Consider the following 14,516-nt stretch of genomic DNA (forward strand, 5'->3'; position numbering starts at 1 on the left):
TCTGCAATCGCTACACGGTTATAATATTAAAACTTCATTGTGTTGAATTTCGACTCAATATTCGATTTAGCTTTTGTTTTGATATTTAATCAAGAGCTGGGCATTGAAAAGCCATGTTAATCCAGTATCTAAACACCTTTAATCATTCAAGCATCAATTATGCATTTCTAATCAAAACAGGAAGAAATTTGTGCTGCGTTTGCAAATTATAATGAAATTATATTCGTAAAGAGCGCAAGAAATTGCCCCCCCCCATCATAAACAATTTTGCGCTTCAAGGCTTCTTTATGATCTTCCAATAAACGCTTACCTCTAACTTTCTCTTAACCGTTTGTACAATGTGATAGAACAAATTTGGTAATTTCATTAAAATCACTTAAATTATTGATAAATATAAAGTAATAAACATTAATTACGTTTTGATCAAAGTTCGTCTTTTAGAATATCAAATTCCGTCTCTGTTGCTCTTCGCATATCATCCTGCCCCTCAGAGCCCGCTGTCTGTGGCTTAATGACTGTCTTCTTTACTTTCCTTTTTCTCTTTTTAGTCAAGGCTTCGTACGCTCTTGTAATATCCACCATTCTCGAATTGAATTCAGCGATCTTATCTTGATCTTTCTCGCCCCCGTGTTTGTCGGGGTGGTACTTCTTCGCCAATTCACGATACCGTGCCGTAATCTGTTCATCAGTCGCTCCCCACTCTAGCCCCAAAATCATGTACGACTGGGTATCTTCCATGACCCTGAATCCGTTCACTTGAGTCCGCATTTCGCTTAAGAACTTATACAAGTCCGCTTTCATCTCCTGGAACACTTGCCAGTAACTGAACTGTTGTCGCTGCTTGGGTGAAAGGGGTTCCCGATCAAAATACTCAGCAACTATGTCCCGCAAATACAACCGTTCCCCTTCTTTTGTCACAACACTGACATTGTAGTACAGCATTGATCCCCATAACGCCGAGTACAGTAATATACCAAAAATCACAGCAATTAATTTCAATAATGATGCATCCTTCGGAATTACTGTCTTTCTAAAAGACCGTTTCCAGTAACTCAGAACAGTCGAAAACAGGGCACAATAACTAGTCATATCTGGGTTTAAGGGTAAAAACAAGGACGGTGCGAATCCTCCTAACGAAGCCCAGTACAAGGAGACGGTCTCATAGCCAATATTACCAACTAGATAATTTCCAAATGCCACAGAACACGGAACTACGAGGATCCAGACATATCTGTGCTCGTTCATGTTCAGACCAAAACAGTTTTCCGGGATCGCAAATTGCGCCAAGTACCCATAAAACATGGCGCATGATAACATTCCAAGAAATCTTGTTCCTCTAAACTCTGGCTGCCTATATTGCTTTCTTTCCAGAATAAAACTTTTGACAAACTTCGGGTCTAAATTTGCCTGCTTGACGTAAGATGGGATTTTCCACAAATCCCTGATGAAGGCAACTACAAACCCGCCCCCTGTAGTCCAGTAGGCAAAACCTTGATTGATTCTGCCCAGGTAAAAGTGGTGAAGCCCGGCGATTCCTCCCAGAAGCCAATATAAGTAAGCAATGAACAGTTTCTTATTTTTCCGTTTGACAGTCGCGCCTTTTTCAACTAAACCTGATTCGAATTTCTCTTCCGGTTTGTTCACATCGTTTCTAGTCTGTTCGTTGTCATTAGCCATTTTGGTGAAAGATTTCAATCGCATTAAATAATTAAAAATTATTAAAACAGAGGATAAACGTATAGAATGATATAACTAAGATTCAGTGAGAAAGAACGGCACAAATCGTCATAAAGATAACTGCAGTGCACGTTTTCTGTAAGGCTATATATCACAAAATTGAAGATGCATAAAAAGCAGGTGTTTTCTGTCCACCTGGAAGTGATTCACCCACGCTGCGGTTTGGAACTTAACGTGCATGCTCGTTTTAATTTTTTATTATCATTGTTCGCCATCCGAATTCCCCCATCTTGCATGCGTGCATTTATTGTTTTAAAAACAACTATATTTCGATTTTTCGCTATTAACTGTAAAAATTTGTAACATTTCTGGCATTTCGCAACAGAACACAAGTTGTGTCATCTATAGTTATATTAACCTAGATCGTAACACAATTGCAATTCGGCTGCCACATTTTTATGCAGTCTTGTCTCTCAATTTTAAAAGGCTAGGTCTAAAAAGGGTGTCCCGCTTTTTCACGCCTATTCATTTAACCCCCTGTCATTTAACCCCGATTTATTGACCCCTCTATCATTTCACCCCTCTATCATTTCACCCCTGAATCATTTAACCCCGATTTTAATCTTTCTATAAAACAAGGATTATTAAATTAGCAATATAATCATTTGGCCATGCCTTGCGGGCGGCCATGGCCATGCCTCAGCGGCCCGTGGGACTTGACATGAAACTATCACAACCGAACGTGGGATTAATTTATCCACTTAATTATGAGAAAACATGCCTCTAATGTCGACTGCTAATTGGCGGGATGAAATGATACAAGGGTGAAATGATATAGGGGTGAATAAATCGGGGTTAAATGATAGGGGGTTAATGAATAGGGGTGAAAAGAAGTAAAACCCTAAAAAGTGCAACTCCTCCGAAATTTTTACACAGTCAGCGACCTTAAATACAATTAGCTCAAAGTAATCGGGAGTCTTTCCTATTATAAGGCCCAGATCTGGTGTTGTTACCGTAAGGGGGCTAAAGTTCTATGTCCAACAAAGTGACAGTGGGTACTACACTGGGAAAACGGAAATCCCAGTCATGTACTTTAACTTTCCATTTCTTCAGATATTAGGGGGCTCTTCTGATATTGCTGGTCAGGTTCTCAGATGACTCACTTGATATAGAGCATAGCATAGAATATAGTTTCCAAATCCAGAAACAAATAACAAGTCAAATTACTCAGATTTGATGCAATCGAGAGCTGTTAATTCTGACCCTTATAGTTGGCAAAATCTAAACCATGAAAACAAGAAAACTTTGGTTTGGCACAAGTTTTTGGACAAGATAAAAAGGAGAAATTTCTAAAAAAATAACAGTTATTGCCGCAAATTATAAGGGTCCACAACAATCAAAGGCAACAATCAAAGGTTGAAAGTGAATGCAATACATCTAAACCACTTTGAACGGACATGTGGTTGGTCTCAAACGCAACACCACGCAAAAAATTTAGACTAAATGATTGAAACATAACCGGCTAACTTCGGGCGAATTGCTCTCAAACGACTGGCGCTTTGTACGGTTTAGTGAGGCTTGCTTTAATTGCATACCTTGGGTATAGAAAGAAGAGAGGCTCTAAGAGCCCTTAATGACCTCCAGGCGCTACATGTTTATCCCGTTTTTGAGGACGAAAAATCAAACAAGCCAAAAATTGCATAAAAAGACCACAGGAGTAAAATAATTGCTGCAAAAAGATTCCTGAAATCGAACTGAAAAATGTTACCAAACAACAGGCATTGATTTACCACTGATTTTTAACACCAAAACGTGCAATCTGGAAAAAATACGCTGAAAAAAAATTGAGATACATTGATTTTGGTTAAGCAGTCAGGAACAAATAAAAATGGAGAGAATTGCCAAAAAAGATAGAATAAAACTTCAGATTATCAACACTAGTGTCTTTAGCACACATTAGCAAATGGCGCTTTAACAAATCCTGATTTCTTCAACATCTACTTATTGTAACACTGTTCCATTTTATTCGAAGCAAAAACTAAAAAATGTATATTTTTAAAGAATTGTGACAGAACTATTCGTTTCTTCAAGGGCAGAAACCTTCCGATGAGCAATTTATGCTAGTAAGATAAAGACTCAAAATTCAAAGTTTTCAACAAATTATCGAAAAGTTTAATAAAAATTTTTGAAAATGAATACAATGATTCGACGGCATTCCAGAAGCAACCAAGAATCAACTAAGAATCGACGGCATTCCAGAAGCAAACAAAGATGGGCCTAATAAACCTGCGATCGAACAAAAATCCGATAACATCGAAGCTGTACTGGAAGTTCCGGAATAAATCGCAAAAATTGAGAACATTCGCCGACTTGGAAAGCACGACCCGAACCGCACGCGATCACGAACAATGTTGGTTACCCTCAAAAACATCTGGAATTTACAAAAAATTCTCGCGAAGTCCAAAACTTTGAAGAGTTTTGAGGCATGGAGAGTGTTTCTTTTCCCGGGCCTGAATGCAAAAGATCAGTATCTCCAGAGACGCATCCTCAAAAAACGATGAGAATTCATGACGAAGCCAGAGTACGCTAACAAATCGAGCATAATCAAGATAGTCAATCTAGAACTATTTGTTGACGGAGTCGAAGTGAAGGACCTGAGCTCTGGAGAGACTCCAGATGTCTGCCTAGAGAAAAAACGTCAAATTCTTAGCTACTATGTGAGAAGACTCATGAACACCCGAAGAAGAGTACCTTGCAAATTTTATTTCACTGAACACATTTGACATTCTTTATTTATGCGAAACCTGGTTTGACAGTAGTTTTAAAGACGGGGAGCTTTTCTTACCTGATTATCACTTCGTTAAAAGTGAAAGAGATCGTGGACAACATGGAGGAGTCCTCATTGGAATTCGCTTTTCAATTTACTTCGAAATTACATTCCCTGAGAACAAGAACGTCAGCGGCTGCTGTTTCGCTGCGGTTCACACCACCTGTGAAACCTCTTATTATTCTTTGTGTCTATAATCCTGCACGCAACTCAAATTACCTCTGGTCCTCCATCCTCTTTCGTTCTCTTCTTAGCACACTTTCTTCTAGTGTTCCCATTATCCTTGCTGGGGACATTAACTTATCAACAGTCAACTGGTACGAAACGTTGAGCATCAGCGCATACGAGCAAGAGTGTGTTGATATCTGTCTAGATTGCAATCTCACTCAAACCAGAAACTAACGCATTCTTGACGTATGCTTATCAAATAGCCCATGAATTATCGTATCAGTCAGCACATATCCGTCACCAATCCTGGATGACAGCCAATGTCAGATCAGGAACCGCTCTTTATCCACGCCATGATGTCCAATGGCTCACACAGAAGGACACCTAGAAGCCTCTAAATTCAAGAAGACGGACAAAGAGGGTATCCTGAAAGCACTGACAGAAGATCCATTCATTCTATACTGTCGGAAAAACCCTGCGCTGATGGTTCAACATTGGCGCGAATGGCTAGAACCCAAACTCGAAAACTTTGTCCCTAGAAAAACTGCATATCGGTCATCAATGCCTCACTGGACTACTCCAACCACTTCCAACGTCATCAGAAGGCTCAAAGCCGCAGAAACCCGAGCTGAGAAAGGCGTAATAACAGAAGGGCAGAAATACAAACTCGCGCAGCTAAAAGCTGATGTTGAGCGCATGTCTCAGGAGGATCTAGCTGAATATCAGGACAATCTTTTTGCCGGACGTTCAACAGAGAAAATCTTCAAACATCTAAAGCGAGTCAAAGGGGCACCTATTCTACCGCCTGTAATGAAAGTAGCAGACCAAAAAACCAGAACAGCGCTGAAAAAGGCCAAGATGTTCAATGAGTACTTCATCTCAGTGTACAACCCAAGAGGCACTTGTGAAACTGAGAAACTCCAACATTCACTAGTGTGTGACTTTGACACAAGAACTGAGAAAGTATGCGTAATACTAAGAGAGCTCGACATCACTAAGGCAACAGGTCTTGACGGCATCCCCCATGTTTCCTGCGCGGTTGCACGGAAGGGTTAGCCAAGCCGCTGTCCTTCATCTTCAGAAAAGCAAAAGAGACCGGCAAATTCCCTTAATGCATTAACCCACTGCACAAGGAAGGAGCCAAGGACATGGTCGCTAACTACCACCCAATTGCTTTGTTATCTTGAATCAGCAAACTTTTCGAGAAATGCATTTACGACAAACTACTCGAAATCGTTGAACCCGACAACTCCGAGTGTCAGTTCGGATTTCGAGGAGGTAGAGCATCCGTACTCCAGCTTCGACAAAGTGGATCACTCCAACCTAGCAGCAAAACTTCAAGCTCTAGGAGTCAGTGGTCGATTGCTCAAAATAATTGAAAGCTACTTATACGATCGAAGACAATTTGTTCAAATCGACGACGCCAAGTCATGAGAAAAGAAAAGTGACCAGTGGTGTACCCTAAAGCTCTAGATTAGGACAGCTCTCCTTCTTGGTGTACATATACGATCTTACCAAGCTATCAATGATTTGTTCGTGTGTTCCTTATGGCAGACGACAACAAGCTCTTAGCCAGCGGGGTTTCCCTTCAACGATCCCTGGCGAACCTGGAGAATTGGTCACTAGCCAACAAAATGGAGTTTTACCCAAGTATAACCAAGATAGTGATATTCTCGGAGCTGCAACCCAAATACAAGCTCTGCAACGAGTCAATCGGCGCGGTGAATAGTCACCGGGACTTGGGCCTCATAGTTACAGCAAAACGGTCATTGTTGTAACACATATCCAGAAGGCTTGGCAAGGAATACGGATCCCTCAATCTGCTTAAGAGGAACGTCTCCACCAAGCAGAAAGTTATTGCGAAGCTCAACCTGTAAAAAAGCACAGTCGTCGCTGTCATCAGCTACGCATCGCCCTGGTGGTACGCTTCAAGAGACGACATGAGGAAGTGAGAACTAGTTCAGCGTCGCGCGACGAAATGAATTCTGCCAACCATCACTGACTACAAAGAGCGCTTAGTCTTTCTGGAGGTTCTCCCAATTCCACTTTAACTTCAAATGCTGGACGTTCTCACATTGACTAAGATATGCAATGGAGCATATGATCTCTGTTGGGAGGACTTCATATCTCTGAAGGAAGGACCCAGACGAGGAAATATAAAAATTCCGAGTTGCAGAAAACCACGATTTGAGTCATCCCACAACGAATTTTTTGCTCGCACAAGACTGTTATCATTTCTTCCATTTATTGACATTACAAGTCCTATTGGGCTGAAACCATCGTTACTTCGAATGTTCTGGCAATACTTCACTGAAAACTTCAGCGAAAACAACCTTTGTTCATGGAGAATTGCTTGCAGATGCCAAAAATGTATTGGCTGAAAAACTCATTAACTTTTAGTTCGGGACGAGAGTCCCCTCAACATGTTGTTGTAAATTCAAATTATTATTATTTTTATTATTCAGCTCAAAAAACAATATTTTAAACGTGAACTGCTTGAAAATGTCGTTGAAATCCCTTTAAGAACGTTAATGATACCAGTTTTGTTGCTCTTGGGGTGGGTAGAGAATTTTCGATTTTTGGAGAAAACAGCCGCTCTCGCATATATATTCCGCCATTTCTAAGTTAATCTTGAAAAAAACAGTTTTCAGAAAAAATTTAATAGAAAAGAAAATGATCTTACAAAAGCACAATTCGATTGTGTAAGCGTAGTATGACCAGAGGACAACCGATGAGATGAAAATAACGGGGATCCATCTAAAGGCATCAGCTACACACAGAACACAACACCAGAGCCATGTCATGCACGTGCTGCGCCCTTTCTTCTCTCCCTGCATAGTTTTTAATGGTGGTTTAATTAAGATAGGCGCCTTGTTGAAAACCCTGGACTCTTCATTGGCTTTCAAGCAGTGATTGTTCGAATATCATTTAATCTGAAAATTATCACTACTAACAAATAATCCGCTTGAATTTTGATTTTAAAAGGCGTCCTTGTTACACTTTATCAATATATAAATAACAAAAAATTTGCAAGCAGTACAAATAAAGGATCTAATCTGTTCAATAAATTAAAAACTAAACTATTAAATAATAACTAGGGAGAAACAGAATAGATCTCCAATAAATTAAAAACTAAACTATTAAATAATAACCGACTAACGTCGGGCGAATTGCTCTCAAACGACCAGCGAGCGGTTGACTTCATCAGCAGCTAGCCACGGTTTAGTGAGGTCAGTTTTAGCTTGATTTGACTCAAAAACTTTTAGTTTCCTAGCCTTCTTAGTAAAAAAAATCAATTACAAAACTAATATTATAAAAATTTGCAAAATATTGCATAATTTTTAAAAAGCTTCCAGATGTTGCAGTGAAAAATGTTCAAAACTATTTTTTGTCTCTGAAGTTATGCCAGGTAATCCATCTGAAAGACTTGAAAAGCTTCGTTGGCCAGTAATGATCGCTAAACTCAGAAAAGGACAAAAATATTCAAAAAATTTGAAAACAATCGCAAAATTTAACAAAATCCTGCTCAAATTCAACATTCACAAACATTCCATTGCCTCAAGAGACTATCCAGTATCCCTATTTTAATCTTTAAATAGTTTCACTGGGTCATCGAGATCCATAAACTTGGAAAATGATAAAAACTTTCCGAAATATTGAAAAAACTAAATTTTATCAAAAAATTGCTAAAGCTGGAGTCATTGAAATAATGACAACCTATCCATTAACTCTAGAAACTACGCAATAGCTTATCATCAAGCTTTGGACGAGGTCCCTAGGACCCTGGTGCAGGAAAAAATGATAAAAAATTCAAAAAGATTTAAAAAAAAAACTTGAAAAAAAATCGCTAAAATCTGTCATATTAAAAAAAATGATAGCTATCCCACGAAAAATAAAATATTTTCAGTAACTTTATATCAAAAACTGAAAGACGTTTTCTGGCCCCTGCGTCTGCGAAGACGCGGATAATGAAAAATAAATGTCAAAAATTGAAAAAATTTGCACGTTTTGTCAAAAAAATCGTCATTTTAAAATGTTGAAACCATGCCACCAAAATTGACATTTACAAAAAGCTTGATTTTTCAAAAAGCTTGAAAATTTTCAAAAAGCTTGAAAAAATTGTGAAAATTAGTATAAAATTGCGTGTTTTTAGCGATCAGTTGTTCGAACGTAGCCACGGGGGGGGGGGGGTGGGTGGGGTGGACAGCGGGAGCGGGGCTGATGGGGGAGGGAGGGGGTGGGCAACAGTGGGGTGAAGGGGGCAACAGCGCGGTGGGGGACAATAGTGGGGGGGGGGGGTAAACAACGGGGGTGTCTTTAACCTCTAAGAACCGCCCTTCACACCATAAGTATAAGACTCCAAAACTGTTTGAGCTGAAACAGAGCTGAAAGGCTCTAGGAGCACTTAATGCCCGCTGGGCGCTACCTGTTTATGCCGTTTTTGAGGACGAAAAGTCAAAAGCGTCAGACGAAAAATCGGTCAAGCGAAAAAAAGACAGGACTAATATAATTGCTACAAACTTCGTTTGAGAGCAATTAATTATTCCCCCTTATATGTGGCATAGTTCTTGTCAGTCTCCCAAAGCTTCACCTTATGCAGCATACGATCAGTTCCATCTTCCTGCATTCGTGATTTCAATTGCTTCCAAATGTACACAACCATGTTTTCCACAGTACTTGGTCGATCTTTGAAATATTCCACGTCTAGGTCAACGTTTTTGTGGTCGAGGTTCTCAAAAACTGCATCTTTTATATATCGTTTTAAGTCTTCCAAATTCATCACCATCCCAGTCTTTGATTCCACAGTCGACTTTAAAGTAACTTCAACCTGCGCACAATATTGTATTGTTATCGTTCTTCAATTAACAAATCAAAGCAAAAAAAAGCAACCTTATAATTGTGTCCATGAAAATTAGCATGATTGCATTTGCCGTAAAACGCTTTGTTTTCATCCTTTGACAAATGCACTGAATTCAAACGATGAGCGGACGAAAAACAATCTTGTCTGGTAAATGAGACTACAGGCGCCATTTATAAATCTGTAACGTAGAAAAGGGGTTTTTACCCACCAAATTATAACCCCGTGCTATCATAGGCGCCGCCCGTGCGCAATGCTCTGTCGTTGGCTAATTGAGCGCGGTACTTGTTTAAAATGCAATGTTAAGTTAAATTATTATAGATCACTATGAAAAGTTGGTTTAAATAAATTCAGAGTTAGTTGTTGTTGGGGATTTTCAGGTTGTCCTGAGGGGATTTCTCCCTGTTGTTGGATTAGAATCTTGACCACTGATCTCGGCACAGGTGACTTTACAATTCGGGTTTTTACAACAATCCAAATTAAGAAATCCACGTCATTTCCGATGATATTGACAATCCGGCTCAATCGGTAAAAAGAACTCGTGTCGGGCTCTTTCGGTTCTGACCTTTTTGAGGTTAACGAATAGATTTTTTCTCTATTCTGTGTCACGGTTGAGGTTAGCTCTCTGAGGTAGGTTTGGTGTTCAATGAATGAAAATCTTCGCATTGGTTGGTACCCAATATCAGTTCTATCATCGTGGTAAATTAACCAAGTCAACAAAGATATGTCAGTACCGTTGATTTGGCTCGAAGCCCCAGCTTTGTCCAATCAAAGGCCTATTTTCTTTTCTGACACCTATCAACCTAGTGTCAGCCATAAATCCTGTTGAAAATCAAGTTTTAAACTAAATCTTTAACCTTGAAACCCAAGGTTTTTAGTATATTTTTTATATACGTGTGACACATACTACCCGTCTCTTAACAATAATAGAGTGTACCATTCACTCAAAGTCAAACAATATTTTCACTCACAGATCTTGTTATATGAAGGTTACACGAAAAGTTTGTAGTTTCATATGGAAATTCTGGGCTTTTCCCATTATAGCCCCCCATGAAAATATAGCCCCCCATTATGGCATATTTACTATGATGGGGGGGCTATAGGTTATCTGACCACTAAGCTGGGGGCGCTATAATGGGAAAGACCCGAAAGTTTAATTATGAGTTTTCGTCGTTCATAACTTTTTCTTTTTCTGCCTCGTCAAGTCCGAACATGTTGTACGCTTTTCGTGCCGCATCATAAGTCAGAATTTGATATGCCTGGTTGATTGGCTTGAAGAACTCTTTGCCTCCATCAGCATCAGTGTGCGTTTTGTGGTAATTTTTCTTGATCTGATCTTTTGAATCAGAACTTTTTGTCGACAAAATCTCATTTAGCGAAGCAGCCCGGTTCAGAATGTTTTTCTTCCGAATCTCGAATAAACCTTTCTCGGTGGCCTTTGTTTTGGCATTTTCAATTCTAGGAGAAAACTTTTGTCGATCAAAGGCAGAATCTTTTCCGGCATTCGTTGGCCAAATACTGGTTGTAGTGTACCAGCTGCTCAAGCTCTGACCGCAATGGCTCATTCATTTTGTCCGTTTTTTCGATGGTTCGCCTTTTTTAGCAGCATTGCCTTTGAAATTGGCCAACTCTTGCTTCAATACCTCAATGGATTGCTCCTGATGAGCATTTCTGGCTGATGCTGCCTTTAAATTTTCTCGTTACGACTCACACTTGGCGCTCCATTTCCCCAATACTTCTTTTGTCGCTTCTGTGGTCTTGTTGCAAAGGTTATCCAGTTCGTGTCAAAGCTTGACGAGGTCTTTTTGAAGTGAGGAGTTAGTACTCTTCATTTTCTCTAATTTCGAGCATTGGTTTTGCAGTTCCACTTCAGTCTGCATAGCACGCGACCGAATATTGGCGATTGCCAGAAATTATAGCGTTTTCATTTTCCGAGTCCGCGACAGACATGATTCCAGTCGGTACACACCCGGTGAAGTTTCGGAAATAACTTTCCACATTTTTGGCATGTAAAACACATATTGAACAATCTAGGGGATTGCGTTGGACGCTATATTGATTAAAAGCCCGTTTTGCTTCTTAAGTTTCTCAATAATTTCAATCGTGAACTTAAGATCTTTCCTGTTTTTGGACTTGAATTCAAGAAAACTTTTCTGTTTTTTCTTCTCTAACTCGAGTTGTTTTCTTGTCTTTTTTCTCTTCTGTTTATTGTTTTGCTCTCAAACTTGAGACGTTACCGTTTTTTGGTCTTGGTCTTGAGCTCAAAACAAAACTTTTTTGGTTCTATTGTTCTTCTTTGGTCTAGAACTCGAGAAATTGTGTTTTTTTCCATTTTTTGATCTTGAACTCAAGACAACTTTTTTTGGTCTCGAACTCGAGACATTCTCTCCTTTTTGATCTTGAATTAAGGGCAACTTCTTTTCTCTTTCCTTCTTTTATTTTTTTTAAAACACTGACTCTTTTAAGGACTCTTTTTCTTCAATCATTTTCTTTTGTTCCCGGCGTTCATTCATTAATTTGAGTAAATGATTATACATACGTTTTCCCATTACGGAGTCAAGATTCCGCAACAGTTGTTGCTAAGACGCTCCATTAATAACTAATCCTAAATAGAAGAACAATTAATGAAAATTTTTTACAATTTGAAAATTAAAGTGGACTGTTAATGCTGACACAGCAATGTCCTTCGCTTTTAACCAAATTTATAAGCTTTTGGTTTTCAGTTCCATAAAATGGTTATTTCAATTGCCAGAAAAATTTTCCCTCCGTTCTAGTGAATAAAATTTTTATGACTGTATTTTTCATCCGAATCTGTGAATGCTTCCTGACTGATAATTTCTCTACTATAACGGCGAATTAATCAGTCAAGTTGACTCTGTTTTAAGCCAGATGTGGAGACAGAGCTTCGATGCAAGTTTTCGTCACTTACATTTAAGTTACTATTCACCGACCACTGATATATCTCACGATTGAACTTCTTCAGCAATTCTTCGTATTGTTGAAAACTGTCGTCTTCTAGTTTGACAACGTTTGATTACAGCGGGTTGCATGCAGCGGTTGTGTAAATATGATACAAATTTTGTTCTTCCCTGCAAAAACGAAGTTTAGTTATTGTTGCTCCCAACTTCAAACATTTATGAACAAATAAAACAGATCCTGTTCTTTCAACTTGAGTTCATTGCTTGAGGAGCGTTTCTGATGGACCAACAATGTTTTTTGACGTTTCAATCATTGTAAGAATTTTCAGTCTTTGGATTTCAACGTTCTAATAAATCTGTTTCAATTGTATCATCATCGATTGAGCTTTTCAAATACTTTTTCGATATTCTTCTTTTCCTCAACTGTTTTTCGTTTGACCCGAGGCTAAGGCGTTAATGGTTTTTTGCGTGTTTTATGCTTTTTCATTCGATCATAATGGGCCATAATAGCCTTTCGCGTATTTTTATTTTCTACCTTGAAATTCATATGGTTTATAATTTCAACTAATGATGTATGGTCGTCTGTGGAAAAAAGTAAATTTTCTAAATTTTCTTGTTTATCCTTATTTAACGTTGGGTCAAAAGTAACACTTCTGCTCCAACTTTATAGCTTGGTCCATACCTACTGCGATCTTAAAAGGTCTTCTGTTGTTCTTAATCTACATCTATGAATTGTCGCATCAACTGATGCGTTTCTTGTGGTTTCCGTTTCATTGTGAAAACATAGTCACTTGGTGTTGCATCTATTGCGGTCTATGTTGTGCTATAGATTCAGTCTAAAAGTAGCGAGAACGGAAAACCCAGTAACACCTACGCTGGGTTGTATTTTTTACACTATGGACTGATGTTCGATAGGTCATCATCGAGAAGGGTAGAAATTTGATCCACTCATGTTGGTATTGGACTATGTATTGGGAGAGACGTTCTTGATTGTTCGATTTGTGCTTTGATTCATCGCGTTCCCTTGTGGGTAGTAGGAAGTTGTTGATTTCCTCTAAATTCCTATTTCACTGCAAAAACTACGAAATAAATTTGACATAAAGTTCGGGCCTAGGTCACTCTTTAGGTAAACAGGACAGCCAAATCTCACTATCCAGATTTCAAAAAACGCTCTTGACACAGTTTTTGTCTCTTGAATGGGTAAAGCTGCGGCTTTGTACCACTAACTAAATTGATCGCCAATAAACAAATTGTAATTGTTTTATTGAGACTCAGAAAGAAGACATGATATCAAGCCAATGTCATTGCCAAAATCTTTGCAAAATCATTGCCAAAATGAATAACTAGGTTTCCATTTTGTGTGTGAATGCTGAGTTTTATGGCTATTGTCTCTCCTTTTTAGGCCCACGTCACAGATTTCTATCCAATTTTTTACGTACCCTCTCATGCACGGTTAAAAAACGTTTCACCAGCCCTTTTAGAATGTTTTCTCAATCGCAAAGTGACCCGCGCTAGGAGAGTCATGCGCGTTGGACAATCTCTGCAATGGTACAAGCATTTGGTAAACAGTCTCAAAGTTAGGTCCTGTTTGGTGTTTACTATATAAAACTCTTTCTATGAGACAAACATTTGTATACTGAACGCAGCAATTCCATAATTTTTTGAATGCTCCATTTTTCATTTGCCGTGGTTCCGGTGTTTTTTGTTTAGAACCCAGGAGTACAGGTTTTTGAGTACTATGCCATTTTGCAGCGAATCTCGCATTTCTACTCTCTGCAATTTGTCCAACTGCTAAACTCGACTACCATAATTGGCATTGTTTTGCTCTGCGGCCATCGCAATAGGGCTAACAAAAGCTCTTTGTTCATCATATTCTGTGTTTATGCGCAACCCACAGTCAGCGTGTGGGATTTGTTTGCCCGCTCTATGCCTAATTTCAAAATTAAATTGTCCATGTTTTTCTATCCATCATGCATCCGTCTGGTTCTTGAAAACCATAGATCCGGACAAGAGCCCAGTGGTCCGTTATAAGTGTTGACCAAGAAAAAAAAACTTTAAAATGTTGCGT

At 39.0% G+C, this 14,516-nt stretch overlaps 4 protein-coding genes across 4 annotated transcripts in view; all 4 read right to left on the reverse strand.

Moving 5' to 3' along the window:
- The window catches only part of LOC142358299 (uncharacterized), a 140,642-nt gene that overhangs the window by 78,604 nt on the left and 47,522 nt on the right, over window positions 1-14,516 (reverse strand). The gene's annotated exons all lie outside the window — the stretch shown is intronic.
- Window positions 1-14,516, reverse strand: part of LOC142358407 (palmitoyltransferase ZDHHC20-B-like) — a 111,657-nt gene that overhangs the window by 49,548 nt on the left and 47,593 nt on the right. The window contains exon 2 of the mRNA XM_075409840.1: window positions 7,356-7,605. Coding sequence (XP_075265955.1) covers window positions 7,356-7,509 — 154 coding nt within the window. The 5' untranslated portion in view covers window positions 7,510-7,605. The remainder of the gene's footprint in view (window positions 1-7,355; window positions 7,606-14,516) is intronic.
- LOC142358507 (dnaJ homolog subfamily C member 22-like) lies at window positions 342-2,253 on the reverse strand. Its single transcript, XM_075409928.1, has one exon. It carries the CDS (start codon window positions 1,699-1,701, stop codon window positions 424-426), a length of 1,278 nt encoding a protein of 425 aa, XP_075266043.1. The 5' UTR covers window positions 1,702-2,253; the 3' UTR covers window positions 342-423.
- On the reverse strand, window positions 9,080-9,703 carry LOC142358555 (6-pyruvoyl tetrahydrobiopterin synthase-like; the record flags this gene model as incomplete). Its single annotated transcript, XM_075409952.1, has 2 exons — window positions 9,080-9,500; window positions 9,563-9,703. Coding segments are annotated over 2 exons (429 nt in total), but the record flags the coding sequence as incomplete, so codon positions are not given.

This window comes from Convolutriloba macropyga, chromosome 1, assembly GCF_964194025.1.
Source record: "Convolutriloba macropyga chromosome 1, txConMacr16.3, whole genome shotgun sequence".
NCBI classification, from domain to species: domain Eukaryota; kingdom Metazoa; phylum Xenacoelomorpha; order Acoela; family Convolutidae; genus Convolutriloba; species Convolutriloba macropyga.